The 15841-nt window shown below is 55.8% G+C and overlaps 1 protein-coding gene across 1 annotated transcript; it reads right to left on the bottom strand.

Moving 5' to 3' along the window:
• Positions 1-1501: 1501 nt before the first annotated feature.
• LOC111156186 (Jupiter microtubule associated homolog 2) lies at positions 1502-15715 on the bottom strand. Its single transcript, XM_022516906.1, has 5 exons — positions 15633-15715; positions 12896-13044; positions 6671-6813; positions 5094-5142; positions 1502-4131 (listed from the first exon to the last, which is right to left on the bottom strand). Exons 1-5 carry the CDS (start codon positions 15674-15676, stop codon positions 3944-3946), a joined length of 573 nt encoding a protein of 190 aa, XP_022372614.1. The 5' UTR covers positions 15677-15715; the 3' UTR covers positions 1502-3943.
• Between the last annotated feature and the right edge of the window lie 126 nt (positions 15716-15841).

Below are 15841 nucleotides of genomic sequence, written 5' to 3' on the forward strand. Positions count from 1 at the left end.
CCCGTCAAGAGGATGGAGCACTGGGCTTCCAGGAGTGTACTCGCTGAGATGAGAGCTGGGTAACGTACGGAAATGTGGGATCCTGTACTGGACACCTGACACTAACAGCACACTGTATGCTAACTGACTGGAATTTAAACAAAAACTTCTCTAAAAAGGTCTAGTTTAATTTGCTCCACAGTCATCTACGTCCCTGTAACATCCCTCTCAGTTCTTCCTACACTGAATTTTGATGGCACTTTGTAGTCCCACATAAAATAGGAATGTCCCGTTCATGATCTCCAATAACAAGGATCAAGGATATCAAGTGAGGAAATGAGCTGGATCACACAGAAGGAATATACCCCCTCACCTGGTTAGGAAAGTAATAACAAGTTACGCTGTTGCAAGAGCCAGTTCGTTTCTGGAGGAAGCAGAGGACATGAAAGGGCAACCCTTTCACTGCTGTTGGCTCCCTCACTGTAACCGACGTGCAGCTACCTTGTTCTTGGACGTGAGAGGTGGCCGTTGCCTAGCCCCTGGAGGCAAACGGGTTGGGACTCTGCAGGCCTGAGCTGGCCTTTGACTGGAGCAGCTCCTGCAAACCGGGGTGTGATGTTGCCAGTCTCGTCTGGCCCAGGTCCTGAGACAGGCTCTGCACTCAAACATGTTTTCAGATAACAAATGAAGACGGAGTCAGGCAGTGTAGGTCAGGTGTTTGGGTTTTGTTTTTTTTTAAATTAATTTATTAGAGAAAGTGTGCACATGTGAGCCGAGGGAGTGGGGAGGGAGAGAATGTCCAGCAGACTCCCTGCTGAGCATGGACCCTGACACGGGGCTCGATCCCAGACCCCGACCGAGACCCTGACCTAAGCCGTGATGAAAAGTTGGAAGCTTAACCACCCCACTGCCCCTATCAGTTTCTTTCTGACATGCTGTTTTGGTGTTGGCCTTGGGCCAGCAGGAAGAATGCTGTGCAGCCTGTGAGGCGGGTGTGTGTATAGTCTCTAAGCAGGTAGTCTGAGCGGTTTCATCATCTTAGATCCACAGAATGCATACAGATTCTGTCTGCTTTTAGGATATACGAAAATACCTAATATATGAGGAAAAGATCCTCAATCTGTGCTTTCTGTATAGGATTTTAGCCTACAGGCAAACCAGAAGCTGAGCACCCCATCTACTCCTTACCAGGCTTGTTACTGGAGTTTCAAAGCCCACTCAGACGCAAGTTCAATACCTTCAGTTCCTGTACAAATGGTGTAGGAGAACACTGGTGTATTCCTTCTCATTCTACACAAAGCTAAGTCTTTGGTTTCCAAGTTTAAAAACCTTAAATCTGTAATCTTTGAGAAGGAGATTAGTTTGGGCATCCTCTGGCTAAATGGAGGGAGAAAAAAAAAAAAAAGGCAAACCCATTCAGAGAAAAGCTGTCAGGAAACAGCAGGGCTCAGGCACCGTGGAGAACGGATGTTGAGGAAAGCACACGTGGACATGCACACTAAGAACTGACAAAGGCCTCGAGTACATGATTGCTAAGTTTAATTCAACGGTTATACCCAATCCTGCCTTGTAAAAACAACAAAATGCCCCTATCAAAACTATATTGTGATGTGAGTACAGGCTTGTTTTTGATATAGCTCTAGAAAAAAGTTGGCACCAAATGCACATAAAAAAAGTTTTAAGACTTAATAAAAATACAGACTAATAATTTCAAAATGCAGCTTAGAGGTTGAGAACAGAATGCTAGGTTAATAAATTTCCAAACTCAGGCAGTCCCCGACGTATAGAGCATTTCCCAAATATAAATGGCCACTTCCATCAGGCTCACCGGGGCAGAAAGTCCTCTCCCGCTTCTCTCAATGACCAGACTACCAGGCACTCTAAACCCAGTTCTGCGGCCCCAGGGAGGGAAGGCCGGGGAAAGGAGGGAGGGCATCTCTGCACACCGTGTAGAGGCTTCTGCTACAGTCGTTCTCTGCCTCCATCCCCACCACTGCTCCCCATCCGCACCCGTGACCCCTGCTGGTGGACAGGACTAGGTGGACAGAGGGGACAGGGCCGCAGCCACAGGGGCTGGCAGCACGATGTCAGAGTTCCTTTGAAGCCAATTCGGCATCCAGAGATCATTTTCTTGCGTATTAAAAACCACAAAAAACACAGTCATAAGTGGTAGTTCATTTCTATCATGAGAATGTTGCATTGTTAAGCAAAAGTTAGTGTGTTTGGGCTTAAACCCTAACTACCATTTATGAGATTTCCTAATGGGGGAAAAATGCTCTGAATTCCAAACAACTTTCCTCTAAGTGGCCATCTGAAGGGTGGAGACAGGAAGTACTTGAGAGAGTCACATGGAAAGTTTCTAGCCTCCCGAGTGAACAGGACAGTTGGAAGGGGGTAAACAAAGGGTCTTTGGTTGACAAAGCCACGTGCAGGTCCCCCAGCGTGCCCGGTGTAAGAGGCAGAGCTCGGCAGGAGCTCCCGCAGGCACTTCAGTGACTAGGCCACGGTGGGCGCGTGGAAACAGTGGTGTGGCTTTTCTCCGTTTCCAGCGTGATGCAGTATTTTCAGCACCCAGGGTTAGCTTGGGAGGCACTCACACCAGGACGTACCCCCACCCAAAGCCTGTCCTCTTGTTAACTGTTGGTCCGACACGATGAGGTGTAGGACTGAGACTGCTGCCCTGTAGGGTCCAACAGGGAGAAACTTTGCTGCTGGGACTGAGACACTCTGGCCAGCCCATTATCTCTGCCAACGAGCATCATGGAATCGGCCCGTTGAGCCTTCAATGTCAAACTGGTCAATTTTCTGGACCAAGGTCTCCAGGCTCCTTCTGGAAACTGAGTATGGTCCAGAGGTTCCACAAAGCTTTATAAAGAGCAGGCAAGCAAAGTTCCTTCCTCTTGGTTGTACCTGAGCCAACTGCCTTTTTCCTAGAAAGGCGTCAGAAACAGGGCAGAGTCAGCGGTCACTTACGTAAAGCTGGTGTTTTAGAAAAGCTCTTCAGGTATTTTTAAAGATTCGAACTGAAGAACCCAAGGTTCTGAAGTGCCTCTTCTTCCCACCGTCAAGAGGAGTGACGAAACATGAAGGGTCTCAGTCACCCCATTGCCTGCATGCATGAGGACAGTTCGACAGATGGGGGGGTGCCATGGGGAGAACTGCGGCTCGACGAGGGAGCCGACTGCAGCCCCGGACATGGGCGCGGGCCTCGAGGGAGGCCGCTGAGGAAAAGCGGGAACAATTCACAGCAAAACCAGCCTGGGTGTAAAAGGCAGAGGTTCCTACGTAAGATCTGGCCAAGGTTTTAGATGGCAGAAATGAAGCACCTCAGAGATCAGAGCACAAAATCTTACTGTAAAGCATGAGACCGAGAGCGACGTTTTGGTGTTTGCTGATAGCTGCCAAGGACCAGCGGCCGAGGCGGCTCAGGCAGTTGCCGAGCAACACAGTGGGGCTGACCGGAGGGGGCAGTGGGGCCCGCAGAGGCTATCCCGGGGACGGAAGCTGTCCCGAGGCGAACGGGGTGAGGACCCGAGGGGCCAGAGCACCCCGACCCCCAGCCGTAGTGTTTCGGCCTATGCCTTGTTCCTCCGTCCTACAGCAATACACAGGTCGTTTCTTATTTTCCTGCCAAGGCTTTAAACGGAAACTGCTACTGTGCTAGTGACCCCCGGGCCCCCGCTGGCCAGCCCACCCCACCAGGCCTCCCGTGGCCCTGCACCACCTGCTGCACGCCCCTCGCAGAGCACCGTCCCGTCTGCAGTTCCAAGTGAGTCCCGTGTTATCCCCACCAGGCCAGGTCTTGGCAGCCCGTGGGCGAGGTCCGCCGGCTCCGCGAGCAGTGGCTTCAGGGGCACAGCAGACCCTCTCCCCACTTGGCTCCTTTGGGCTAAAAGAAACTACAGTATTTGAAATCCTATCTCTTGGGGTCCTCGTCTGGCTACAGGTGAAGCAGCAGCCCCTCTTAGTAGAAGGAGATACTGGATTTGCCTCCAGGCGGGTTGAGGACTTTGTTGTGAGAACGCGGCCGCGGGCCCAACCTGGGTTCATGGCTGTCACCCGTGGGCATGGGCACCGGCTGTGGGGCGCGGCCCGCTTCTCCAGGGCCTCCCTTCTCACCCGCCTCTTCTCTGGGCGACGTGCTTGTTGTGGCTGCGGGACAAAGTTGGCATGCCACCCCGTTACAGGCCACCCAGGACCAAACCGGCGAGCTGCGCGTGCAGTGCGTGGCCCAGAGCAGCCAGCAACAAGGCCACACCGTGATGGGAAAAGAGGAACGCACAGAGCCAGGCTTCCACCTCGTCCCAAGGAGACTGACTGGCAGAGACCGTTCCTGAACTGGGGATAACGCTGGGGCTTCATACTAAAAACTCCTTGATAAATTCCTAATAAACCGATTATCCTACACAGCTGAGGGACCCCACTCCTTTTTCTTCCACCTCAAGAATCAGTAACAAACCTTCTCAACTTGAACATGACTAGGAAGAGATGGAGCTCATCTCAACTAGGGACTTAACAAGGCGAGGCAAGGCTTGCGGACACTCCCCGGACTTCTGGATGAACGAGCGTCTCGTCTCGGTTAGGGATCGAGGGAGTGGTGACCCGCAGCACAGCCAGCTAGGACAGCGAGGCGGGGCTCAGAGTCTGACCACATCCCACCCCATGCCCCAGGGGCAGCTCTCCCACCGCGTGCAGGCCTCACTAGGTCTCTCTTCTCACCCGGCACCTCTACTGCTCTCCTCTGCCCCCCACTTCTGCATCCGTGCTGCCTGGGCTACCGCTGGCCACAAATTCGTTCATGGCGCCAGATCCCTGCCCTTCACTACCTGAGGTCAGCTTCTAGAAGGGTCCCCGGTCGCGGCCTGCGCTGATCACCAATGCCAAGTGAAGAAAGGCTGGTGGTGACCAGCTGGGAAGTTTTCACCCAAAATAACAGCCTACTTCTCTGGTCTTCTTCAAATACTACAGATCTTCTTGGCAACAAACAGGACCTTGCTTTCTCTGTCAGCAGGCCTGGGAGAGGCGCGGAACAGTCCCTCTCATCCTCTGGGGGCGTGGCGGCAACCCTCCCACAGCACAGCGCTCGGGGGAAGGCACAGAAAACAGCAGCTCACCTTTAGGGCCCGATCTGGGGTCTTCTCCTTCACATAAGAACACGTGGTCCTGCAATGAGGCAAAACCCCAGGTCAGTAGGTGATTCTCACGTTTTACCCTCCCTCAAAAGGATGATGAAACTCAAGGCATAAATGGGCTTGTGTACATCTATGGTGGAGAGTTTCACCCACGAGTGAAGCGGAGGGAGCAGTGCCACGAGGCCCCCGCGGCAGTGACGAGAGCTCACCACCACCCAGACCTCAGCCACACACTTCCCACCACAGTCCCTCCGCCCCTTGGGCAGTCTGTAAAGCAAATCTCAGTATTTCAATTACCCACAGATATCCGATTTAAAAATGTCCTTTAGGGGTGCCTGGGGGCCGGGGGTGGCTCCGACAGTTATGTGTCCAACTCTTGATTTTGGCTCAGGTCATGTTCCCAGCACTACACTGCATGGACTGGAACTTTACAGTGAGTTCTGAGACTGGGAAGTGAGTTTTCTGACTCTGTTATTCACTGTTAACATGTCTGGCTAGTCACGATTCCCTGAGGATTTTAGGACAGTCTTTCCACTTAAAAAAAAAAAAAGTATAAAACCCAAACAAACCAAACACTATGGTAGGCACTTTGATAGGGACGGTATTCTTCCCCCTGCATTTTTAGCGGGGGCGGGGAGGGAGGAGCAGACAGAGGATCCCACGCAGACCCCCTGCTGAGCGCAGAGCCTGATACGGGGCTCGATCTCACAAACCTGAGATCATGGCCCGCGCCAAAACGAAGAGCTAGACACCCAACTGCGCGGCCCAGGCTCTGACGGGGACGGGATCATTTAAACCTCTTCTCAGTTGCCAGGACTGCGGACTGCCCTCTAGTGGCCGCTGTGTGCAGTCCTCTACTTCCTGTCGCCCGGCCGACCCGTGGGGTCAGTTAGGCGACGGCTGGTCTGATGGGGACCTGACCTTCTGACCAGAATTTGACGGTGGGCTGTGATGTTCTGTAAGGACCTGCACTTCTGGCTGTCTCTTGCGACGGCAGCCACGGACGCTCGTTGCTGAGCTCCAGGATTTTACGACGCGTCAGCACAACGGCGGCATCATATTCCGTTACTCCTGCGTTTCTGGCTGAGCAGCCTCAGAACAGGACAACTCCCTCAGCAGCAGCCCCCCGGGATGTGACTCCTGCAGAGATGCTGTCCTCTGCTCCGAGCCACAAATCAGACTTTCAGAAGTATTATCACGAACCCCAGAACTCTCAATACTGGTTGAATTTTAGTCCAATGCGATTACCGTACTTACTGATGACGACTAAAAACACGGAAATTTTACATGTTCAATTCTACGAAGAGCCGCACAGCAGCCCGTCGGCAGGGGGCAGCGTCCCCAGGCTTCATTCACCGCGACACCGGAGCTGGTTTCTGCGCTGACTCAGGGGAGCCGAGAAAGCCCATGACTAAGGACCGCGCTCGGCAGAACCACGCCACCCACGTCCGCCTCTTCCTGGCAACGCAGTGCAGGCACCTCACAGCCGCACCAAGGAGTCCTTGGCTCCATTTTTGTCTCCCTTACTTCCACGTCTGCTGGCTGAATGTAGCCCCTACCTTGGGTTTGTTTGGGTGTGCCAGAGGAGAAGTGGCAGCAACTGGGGACCCAAAAATGTCACTGGTCTTCCCGCCAGGTGGGTTCAGACGCTGTCGAGTGTGCACAGGCGTGGATTCGTCGAAGATGCCGCTTCCCTTCCCCCCTGCAGAAACAGTTCCGTGACAGTGAGCACCCACGACAGCCCCCCGGTGCCACCCACCGCCTTCATTACTTCAGAGACTCCCCTCGCAGGGACGCCCCAGTGCCAGTCCCTAGTTCGGGCCCACAGAGGGGGTGACCAGGTTGGGGAGCCGTACGTCAACATCAACCCGTTTATCGGGGGCCTGCTGCGACCGTCACTTCTGGAAGCTGACCTCGGCGGGCCTCTAGCATTTCCCACTTGGGACTTCCTTAACCTTGAACTTGTGTTGTCCTGTTAAAGGATCTTCTTCCTTAAACCCATGGAAAGTTCTTTATGTTAAAAGCAAAGAGCTATTGCATTTTAGACCAAATACGTAAGAAATGAACTCAACCACATGTCATATTCAAGGCAAACCTGTCATCTGGAAAGTAACACCCATTAGTCATTCTGCTGACCTCATTCTGGCGGCGACAAGCAGTGGCAACGAGACATGTCAGCAAATTACAGACACGTGACATCCTACAACGCAACTCTAAGTGATCTGACGAGCCATAATGGAAATAAGCACTGAGCATGTAACTTGTCATAAGCTGATGAGTCTGGCCAGACAGCAAAGTCGACGCCCAAACGCCTCCGTTAAGCAGAAAGACGGCCACACACACCCCGGCTGGCGTCTCTTCACTCGGCAACCGCCAGCACCTTTGTGCGGAGAGCTGTGCTAACGGAGGTGGGCCGCCGGCCGTGGCCCTGGGCACCAAGAACTCAGTCTCACAAGGAGAAAGAAAGAGCTTTCCGCTAACTAGCTAGCTAGGTGACCACACACATTAGCTGGCCTTTCTGTGCCTTCAGGGGCTCAGCTGCAGAAAGGGCAGAATGAGAGGACCTGAGAGGCAGGTCCGGAGCTCATGCATCAGACGGTCAGAACGATGCCAGGGTCACAAACGCTCAACAGGGGTTCGCCGCATCCCCCATGCACTGATAAAGAAGCGTCTCCTGGACGTACACACCGCGCAGGGCAGAAGGGCAGAAGACAGTCCGTACGGCGAGCAACGTTTCAATGAAAATGGAGGGGGTTTTCTCACTTCGGGGCATCTGCGTAGGAAAGCGGTCACTCCACTGCCCCCTCCCCGAATGTGGCTCCCTGCGGACGGGCTGCAGGACTCAAGACTGCTTGGCATGTCCTTTCTCAGAGCTTCGTTTTCGAGGGCCCATGTCACAGGCAGTCACTTCCTGGCTGAAACCGCCCACGCGGCGAACAGAGAAACAGAGCCCGCAGGAACGACCAGGACGCCTCGCTCCCTGCGGGCCCGCGGGGAAGGGCTCCATCAGGGGTTCGTGCTCTCACTCGCCCACACAGCCATCCCAAGGGTCCCCGCAGCCCGAGTGGACGGAAAAACAGAGAGGCCTCTGGGATGCGGCCGCCCGGGGACATGGAGCACAAGCCCAGCGAGGACTGGAGCAGAGCAAGGGAAGAGCCCTTCCGGGGCAGGAGAACCGGTCAAGAAGGCGCAGGGCTGCTCGCGCAGGGGACAGACGTGCACTCGTGTCATCTTTGCGCCCACACACCTCACCTTCCAGGACCCACAGGCCCGGGCCGGAGATACAGCACAGCACAGTGCCGGCCGCCCGCTGGAGCCCGGACAAGGGGCTCGAACCGTCTTGCCTCCATCTATCAACACTGAGGAGGTCGTAATTTAACAAGAGCACCGACCCTGGGGCCACTGGTGACACAAGCGAGTGAACGCACGTGAAGCAGGCAGGGCGCCTCCTGGCAGTGTCAGCCCTCAGGGCGCTGCTGGGCCGCCGCCAGCGAGAGCACCTCCACCACCGAGGGGGCAGAACTCCGGCTTCAGCTCACCCGACACCGCTGCTTCTGGTTGTGCTACAAAGGCCTAAGTACATTCTCTTTAAAAGGTGCGTTCAGTTTTTTAAAAAGTGGAAAATAAAAGTAACTCAATTTGAAGTTTTTGGCTAAAGACACTGCTCATCAAAAGAATTTATTATTATTTTTTTAAGATTTTATTTATTTATTTGACAGAGAGAGAGAGAGATCACAGGTAGACAGAGAGGAAGGCAGAGAGAGGGAGGGGGAAGCAGGGTCCCCGCTGAGCAGAGAGCCCGATGTGGGACTCGATCCCAGGACCCTGGGATCACGACCCGAGCCGAAGGCAGAGGCTTAGCCCACTGAGCCACCCAGGCGCCCCCCAAAATTATTATTATTTTTTTTTTTTAAAGATTTTATTTATTTATTTGACAGAGAGAGATCACAAGTAGATGGAGAGGCAGGCAGAGAGAGAGAGAGAGACAGAGGGAAGCAGGCTCCCTGCTGAGCAGAGAGCCCGACGTGGGACTCGATCCCAGGACCCTGAGATCATGACCTGAGCCGAAGGCAGCGGCTTAACCCACTGAGCCACCCAGTCGCCCCCCCAAAATTATTTTTAAATTATAGAACATAACCCGAAAGTTCCTAAAACTTAATAGCCACAGATAACAGAGAAGCCAAGGGCCCCGGTAACTGGCACCTGGAGCGCACAGAGCACGACGGGCTCCCAGAACCCTGGGCGTCCTCCCCACACCCCAGGTCACCAGACGCCCGCGCTTCCTGCAGACCACAGACCTGTTATCGTTGGTACATTTTTACTGTGTATGTTCAACTCCAAACAACGCAGTTCTGCTTCTGCACATTATATAAAGGACCCTGCATGTCTGCTCGTCGACATTTTGCCTGGACGATGAACTCAGGTTTGAGAAGGAAAAGGTGAATTTAGTCATAAATAAATTCAAGATAGACTTTTAAAAAACGTTATTTCCTAGAGGGAGACAGTGACAGAGCGAGCGAGAGCAGGAGGTGCCCCTCTCAGCTTCCTGACCGGCTGGAGGGCCACGGCACGGACCCGGCATTGAGTCCCTGCAGCGGGAGATCCAGATGGACTCCCCGATGCTGCCGCCTGACTCGCCGGACCTCCAGGAGCCCCGAGGCCCACAGCCTGGGCCTTGCTGCCGGGGGTGGACCCCGCGACAAGACTCACAGGAACATTTCCGAGGGCTGGAGCCCTGGGCCCAAAGTGGAAGCTCAGCTTCGATGATTCCGCAGGTTCATCTCAGACACACTCTGCAGCTTAAGCAGCCACCTGAGCCACCGCCCAGCCGTGGCAGGGTCAGGACACCTCTACTCCCCGAGCGATCCTTTTCAGTATTGTATTTTTATTATTATTATTATTATTATTATTGTTACTAATATTATGACGCGATCTTTTTGCCATCAAAACGAGGCCTGTGAAATATAAGGTTCCCTTTAGTGCCTTTAAAAAAAAAAAAAAAAAAAAAGCCAGGCAGAAAGTCACCCCGACGCCACGCCGAGTGCAGAGCCCAACGACCTGAGCAGAAATCAAGGGTCAGACATTTGACTGACTGAGCCCCCAGGCGCCCCCTAAGATATGCTTTTATAAGAACCAAACTGCAGAACACAGACACCATGCTGGCAGAGTGGGCAGCGAGCATCGCACACACGGTGGGACGCGCCAGGCCCCTCTTATGACCGGTCGGAAGCGTCTATCAGGATTTTAAACTGACCCAGCAATTCCATTTCAAGAAACTTACCCAGGGGATGTTTCAGGTTAAGTTTAGAGCATGAGCTCTGGGATCGAAAGGCCACTGGTGCCATTGGCTAGGAGTGAGCTCCGGGGGTGGCAGTGACCCTCCCCAAGCCTCTGTTTCCCTCTCTGTCCAGGGGCGCCCCCACACCTACCTCCTAGGGGTGGAGAGGCAGCCAAACGAAAACACGGAAATCACTAAGCACAGTCCCTGGCAAATGTGGGAACTGTCCACACGTCTCCTGCACCAGAGTTAGAGCAGCGAGAACAATCTGGAAGATGTGAGCCAGGCAGCCAGCAGAGCCCGCTCAAGAAGGGTAAAGAAACAATGGGGGGGCACCTGGGTGGCTCACTGGGTTAAACCCTCTGCCTTCAGCCAAGTCATGATCCCAGGGTCCTGGGATCGAGCCCCGCATTGGGCTCTCTGCTCAGCGGGGAGCCTGCTTCCCTTCTGCTCTCTGCCTGCCGCTCTGCCTACTCATGATCTCTTTCTGTCAAATAAATAATAAAAATTAAAGAAAAAAAAAAAAGAGAGAGAGAGACACTGAGTGTGACAACCCTTGGCGAATGCTCAGTGACGATCACGGGCTCAGTCACTCCCATCACCCCCCAGTCTCGCACCCCCACCCCCATCCTGGACCCGTTTCTCAATCAGGCCTTCTCATCAGAGGGCAGGGGGCACACTGGGAGCTTTCCCTTTCAGCCTTCCCTTGAGAATTCATCACAGACTGTTTGCCGAGAGCACTTGCTAGGAGAGAAAACAAACCCCAAAGACAAAACAGCCGCAGAAGCAGGCACCCGGCACAGGGAGTGAGTCCAGCGGCCGTCGCCGCATCTTGTGACCGTGCACCACACAGAGGCTCTCTATGTCCCCGCTCAAGAGGGGCCCAGGCTGCCGGCAGGAGAACCGGAGGCCGAGGGTCCGGAGGCCGAGGGTCCGCAGAGCGGCAGTGCCCCAAGCTACCACGCTCTCCAGGGAACCCAACCCCCCCAGGGGCAGCTCTGGACACACGGAGCCGGCAGCCAGCCGGTACGGAGCTGACACATGGTGGCTGTCCTGATGTCGCCGATACAAAGGGTGTGTGGGGCTGACCGCGCCGGCCCCACACCTGTAAGCTGGACGCGACAAGGGTGTTCCTCACTTTTAAGAACCACCTGCTTCTACTGTATCCCAAACTTTAACCCTCCACCCACCCCAACAACCAAAGCCCAAACTAGCTTTTGAACCTACTGCTTTTGCTGCCCTGGGTTAGGTCCCTGGCACAGGGCGGGGCCCTCACGAGCTTCGGCTCTGCAGGACTGAACTGCCGGAAATACAAAGTCCTGTGTCAGGCCTCTCACAACCTTGTTTTCCCTTGGGGACACAGGATAGGGAGAGCTCCTCAGCCAACTATCCCCATACGGTCGGTCACTCAACTGGGGAGCCTACCGGCCAGGAAAAAGACTTTTCTAGGATTCTTTCCCACTGTGACTACTGTAAAGGGGGACCGGCACTGAAGAACTACGTGGATGGGGTCATCCTTTATAGAGCTCTGATCCCAGTGACGATCTGAATCAGAGGAACCTCTCTCTGAAGAACATTTAAAAGCACAACTTGCACACAATTTCTGGCACTGCAAGGACCACTGGAGAACTGGGAGGGCCTACCTGGTGGGAGCCAGAATCCCAGCATCCACCCCTGTGACCTCAGTGCCTGGACTCAGCCACGGTCTGGTGGCAGAGGGAAGAGGATTCAAGAATGACTGAGCCAGGGCGCCTGGGGGGCTCAGAGGGTTAAGCCTCCGCCTTCAGCTCAGGTCACGGTCTCAGGGTCCTGGGATAGAGTCCTGCATCGGGCTCTCTGCTCACGGGGAGCCTGCTCCCCTCCCCCCACATACTTGTGATCTCTGTCAAATAAATAAATAAAATCTTTAAAAAAATAAAAATAAAAATGACTGAGCTGGGAACGCCTGTGGGACTCAGCCAGTGAAGCCGCTGCCTTGAGCTCAGGTCATGATCTCAGGGTCCTAGGATCGAGTCCTGTGTCGGGCTCCACACTCAGCCAGGAGTCTGCTTCTCTCTCTCCCTCTGCCGCTCCTCCTAATTGTGCACACTCTAATAAATGAAATTTTAAGACACCTGGGGCACCTGGGTGGCTCAGTCAGTGGGTTAAAGCCTCTGCCTTCGGCTTGGGTCATGATCCCGGGATCCTGGGATTGAGCACCACATCGGGCTCTCTGCTCAGCAGGGAGCCTGCTTCCTCTGCTCTCTCTCTCTGCCTCTCTGCCTACTTGTGATCTCTGCCAAATAAATAAATAAAATCTTTAAAAAAATATATAAAAAACAAACAAACAAAAAAATAAACAAAACAAAACCGTCCTTACATTCTAGAACTCTGACAGCAAGGGATAACCTGTACCGGAAAACATTTGAAAGGGCTGACACGAAGAAATAAAAAAATGTTATCAGAAGAACAGCAGAAAGCAGAACAGGCAGAGGCCAAAGGACTGGTGATTCACAAAGGCCCATACCTGGAGGGTTGGTCCTTTTAGGGATGTTCTGAGGCTCTTCGGTTGGTCCAAAAATATTCGATGCCATCCTATTGGGCCTGCTGGAAGGAGCAGCTTCTTCTGGACTTCCAAAAAGATTGCTGGCCTCTCCTCCCGGGGGCTTCATGGCCCTAAGAGCAGAGAGCACCCGAGACTCATGGATCGCCCTGATTCAGTGTGCATCCGTCTGACCTGGTCCCCTCTGTCCTGCGCCCTGGCCTCACCCATCTGCACGGCCCCTGAGCACCTGTCGCCGGAAGCTGGTGCCAGACCCCGTGCACGAAGGGTGGGTGACAGCAGGTTGTGCACCTGGAGCAGCTTTATTTGCCGGGAAAGCCAGTGCCACAGGTGCACGGGGCTCTAGCGTTCCCATCAGTGATGCCACTAGCCCTGGGTCTTAGTGGAACCCCTAAGACCCCTGTGGAGAAACAAAGCCCATATTGAGTCTGGGGTCTCTGTCCGGGAAAGACAGCCTCACGGCAAAGCACATAGCCAGAGTTGTTTGAAATGACCAAATGGTTAAGTTTGGGTGGTGGAAATGCAGTATTTATTACATTATTCTGTGTACTTTTGCTTTACTGTACTTTGAAAACAAGGGAAGAAAGCAGCACAGTGGCCCAGCTACACAGGAAGGGACAGTGGCAACGCGATGGGCGGCAGGGTCCCCCCACCTTGCGGGGGTCATGCAGATCCCCCAGGCTGCCCCAACAGGGTCTCGAATAAGGGGACTGAGAATGAAGAGGTTATTCTGATAAAAACAGAACCCACGATGGCTCAGTGTGGCCTTCGCCAGGCTCCCCATCAAGGGCACTTACCTCCAGGACACAAATTACAGAGGGAAGGTGGGAACACCAGAGAGCTCAGAACTGACAGCGAGGGGACGCGCCGAGTACAGCTACCTTGTCCTCTCGTGTACCCGCCAGTGCTCTAGGAGACGGTGAAGTGCACAAGCAGAGCCAGAAGGCTCGTGACAAAGAGCCACAGAGACAGCTCGAGGGGACGATGGCACCAGCAACGGCAGGAAGACAAAAGCCACTCTCGCCTCCAGGTCCAGAGCCTCCCCCCAAGAGCTGGTGTCTTTGTTTCAGAAAGATTCGGGGGGATGGGTCAGACTTGGAGAGAAGCCGTAATGGAGAGAGACCCGGATAAATTCTTTACCGGCGCGGTCTGCGGCGCAAAGGGACCACCTCCCGCTGGGGACAGCCGAGGCACCACAAGTGGACGGTTCCAAGTCCCCTGAACATCGGATAACCCCTCGGCAAGAAAACAGAAGACGCAGGGCCTGGTGGTCTTCAGCCCCTGACCTGACTCCCACCCTCCAAGGCCCAGCAAGATCAGAGGCCCCGCGAGGCCTGTCCCGCCCCTCAGGGCCTTTAAGACGGCTGCGGAGACGCAAACCATCCGGCTGATCCCAAGCAGAGGCTCCGGCTTCGTGGATCACCCAACCGGGAAGAACACTCTTCCTCCGCCTCCTGAAAGGAAAAATCCTCCTTCTCCTAATAGCGTCTCCGGCAAGAGAGCCCCCGGAGAAGTGTGGCGTAACCGCCCCCCCCGGCCGGGCCCCGCCACCCCCCCCCCCCCCCCCCGCCCCGACAGCAACCGCCCTGCAGGTCCAGGGGGTTTAATCAGGAACGGCCACGTTCGCGGGGCCTCCGGGGCCAGGCTGCGGAACAGACGGGCTGAACCCAGGAGAGCTGGGACACGGCGTCCGAGCGCCGGAGCACCAGGATCCGGGCCCCTCGGAACCCTGCGGGATAAACCTGTGCTCCCATCGCTGCACGCGGAGACGTGGCTGACTGCGAGTCACCGTTCCGTGGTCGGATGACTGATGACTGAACACTGACCTAACTCCCCCAGACTTACAGGGTTTTCGGCAAGTTCTTTCCCCTGTCACCTACTGGATGTGGTTTTACCTCAACAGCTGTCGCATACACACTCTTTTCTACCGTTTAGGGCAAGGCTGGGGGACAGAGACGATCCCACAGTAATGAAAGCTCATAGGCGTCTACAATCCCCGAACCTGACAAGGCGAGGTGGCCACTAGGGGAGCACGGAGCCAGGCCCCAGGGGACCCCGGGATTAGGGGAGCCTGGCGCCAGGCGGGGGTGGGGTGGGGCGGGATTAGGGGAGCGCAGCGCCAGGCTCCGGGAATCCCGGGATTAGGGGAGAGCGGCGCCAGGCCCTGCGGGACCCCGAGATTAGGGGAGCGCGTCGCCCGGCCCTGGAGGCCCCAGTATTAGGGAAACGCGGCGCCAGGCTCCGGGAATCCCGGGATTAGGGGAGCGCAGCGCCCGGCCCTGGAGGCCCCGAGATTAGGGGAGCGCGACGCCCGGCCCTGGGGGCCCCGAGATTAGGGGAGCGCAGCGCCCGGCCCGGGGGACCCCGGGACAGAGCCCAGGACGCTGACCCCCCACCCCGCGGCTCCGTCCCCCGCGCACGGGCGCTAGCACGGCTACCGGAGGGCGCGGCCCCGCCCACCCCCTTGGTCCCGGGCTCCCGGCGGCGGCCCAGCACACCGTTCGGCCAGCGTCTCCGGCTGAGGACACGAGGGGAACGTGGGCCCAGGAGGAGCAGCGCGGGCGGCGCGCCTCGGGCCTCCAGCCCACAGCCTGCGGGGCACGGGAGAGCGTCCGGACCGAGCGCCCGCCTCTCGGAGCGGGACGCGGGGACCGCGGCTCTGTGAGGTCACCCGGCACCCGCACCCGCGCCCGCCACGCACCTGGAGCCGGCCCGGGCGCCCTCGCTCTCCGGGGCCCGAAACATGTCGCCTGTGGTGCGGGACCTCCTCTACCGCCACACCGCGGTTCCCGCCCGGCCCTACGCAGCGCGAGGACCGCCCACCCGCGCCTATTGGACGCCGTCGACGCCAGTCACGCCGCCGCCGCCTATCGCGGCGCCGGGCCGCGCCCCCGCCCACCTGGACGGAAG

This window comes from Enhydra lutris, unplaced genomic scaffold (assembly GCF_002288905.1).
Source record: "Enhydra lutris kenyoni isolate GAN:26980312 unplaced genomic scaffold, ASM228890v2 scaffoldscaffold45, whole genome shotgun sequence".
NCBI lineage: Eukaryota > Metazoa > Chordata > Mammalia > Carnivora > Mustelidae > Enhydra > Enhydra lutris.

Coding starts and splice junctions, on each gene's coding strand:
- LOC111156186 (XM_022516906.1), bottom strand. CDS start 15,676: ATGTTTCGGGCCCCGGAGAGCGAGGGCGCCCGGGCCGGCTCCAG. Junction 6,814..12,895: donor TAAAAGGACCAACCCTCCAG/GTATGGGCCTTT, acceptor CTGTTTCTGCAG/GGGGGAAGGGAAGCGGCATC. Junction 4,132..5,093: donor CCCCAGATCGGGCCCTAAAG/GTGAGCTGCTGT, acceptor TTTGTCCCGCAG/CCACAACAAGCACGTCGCCC.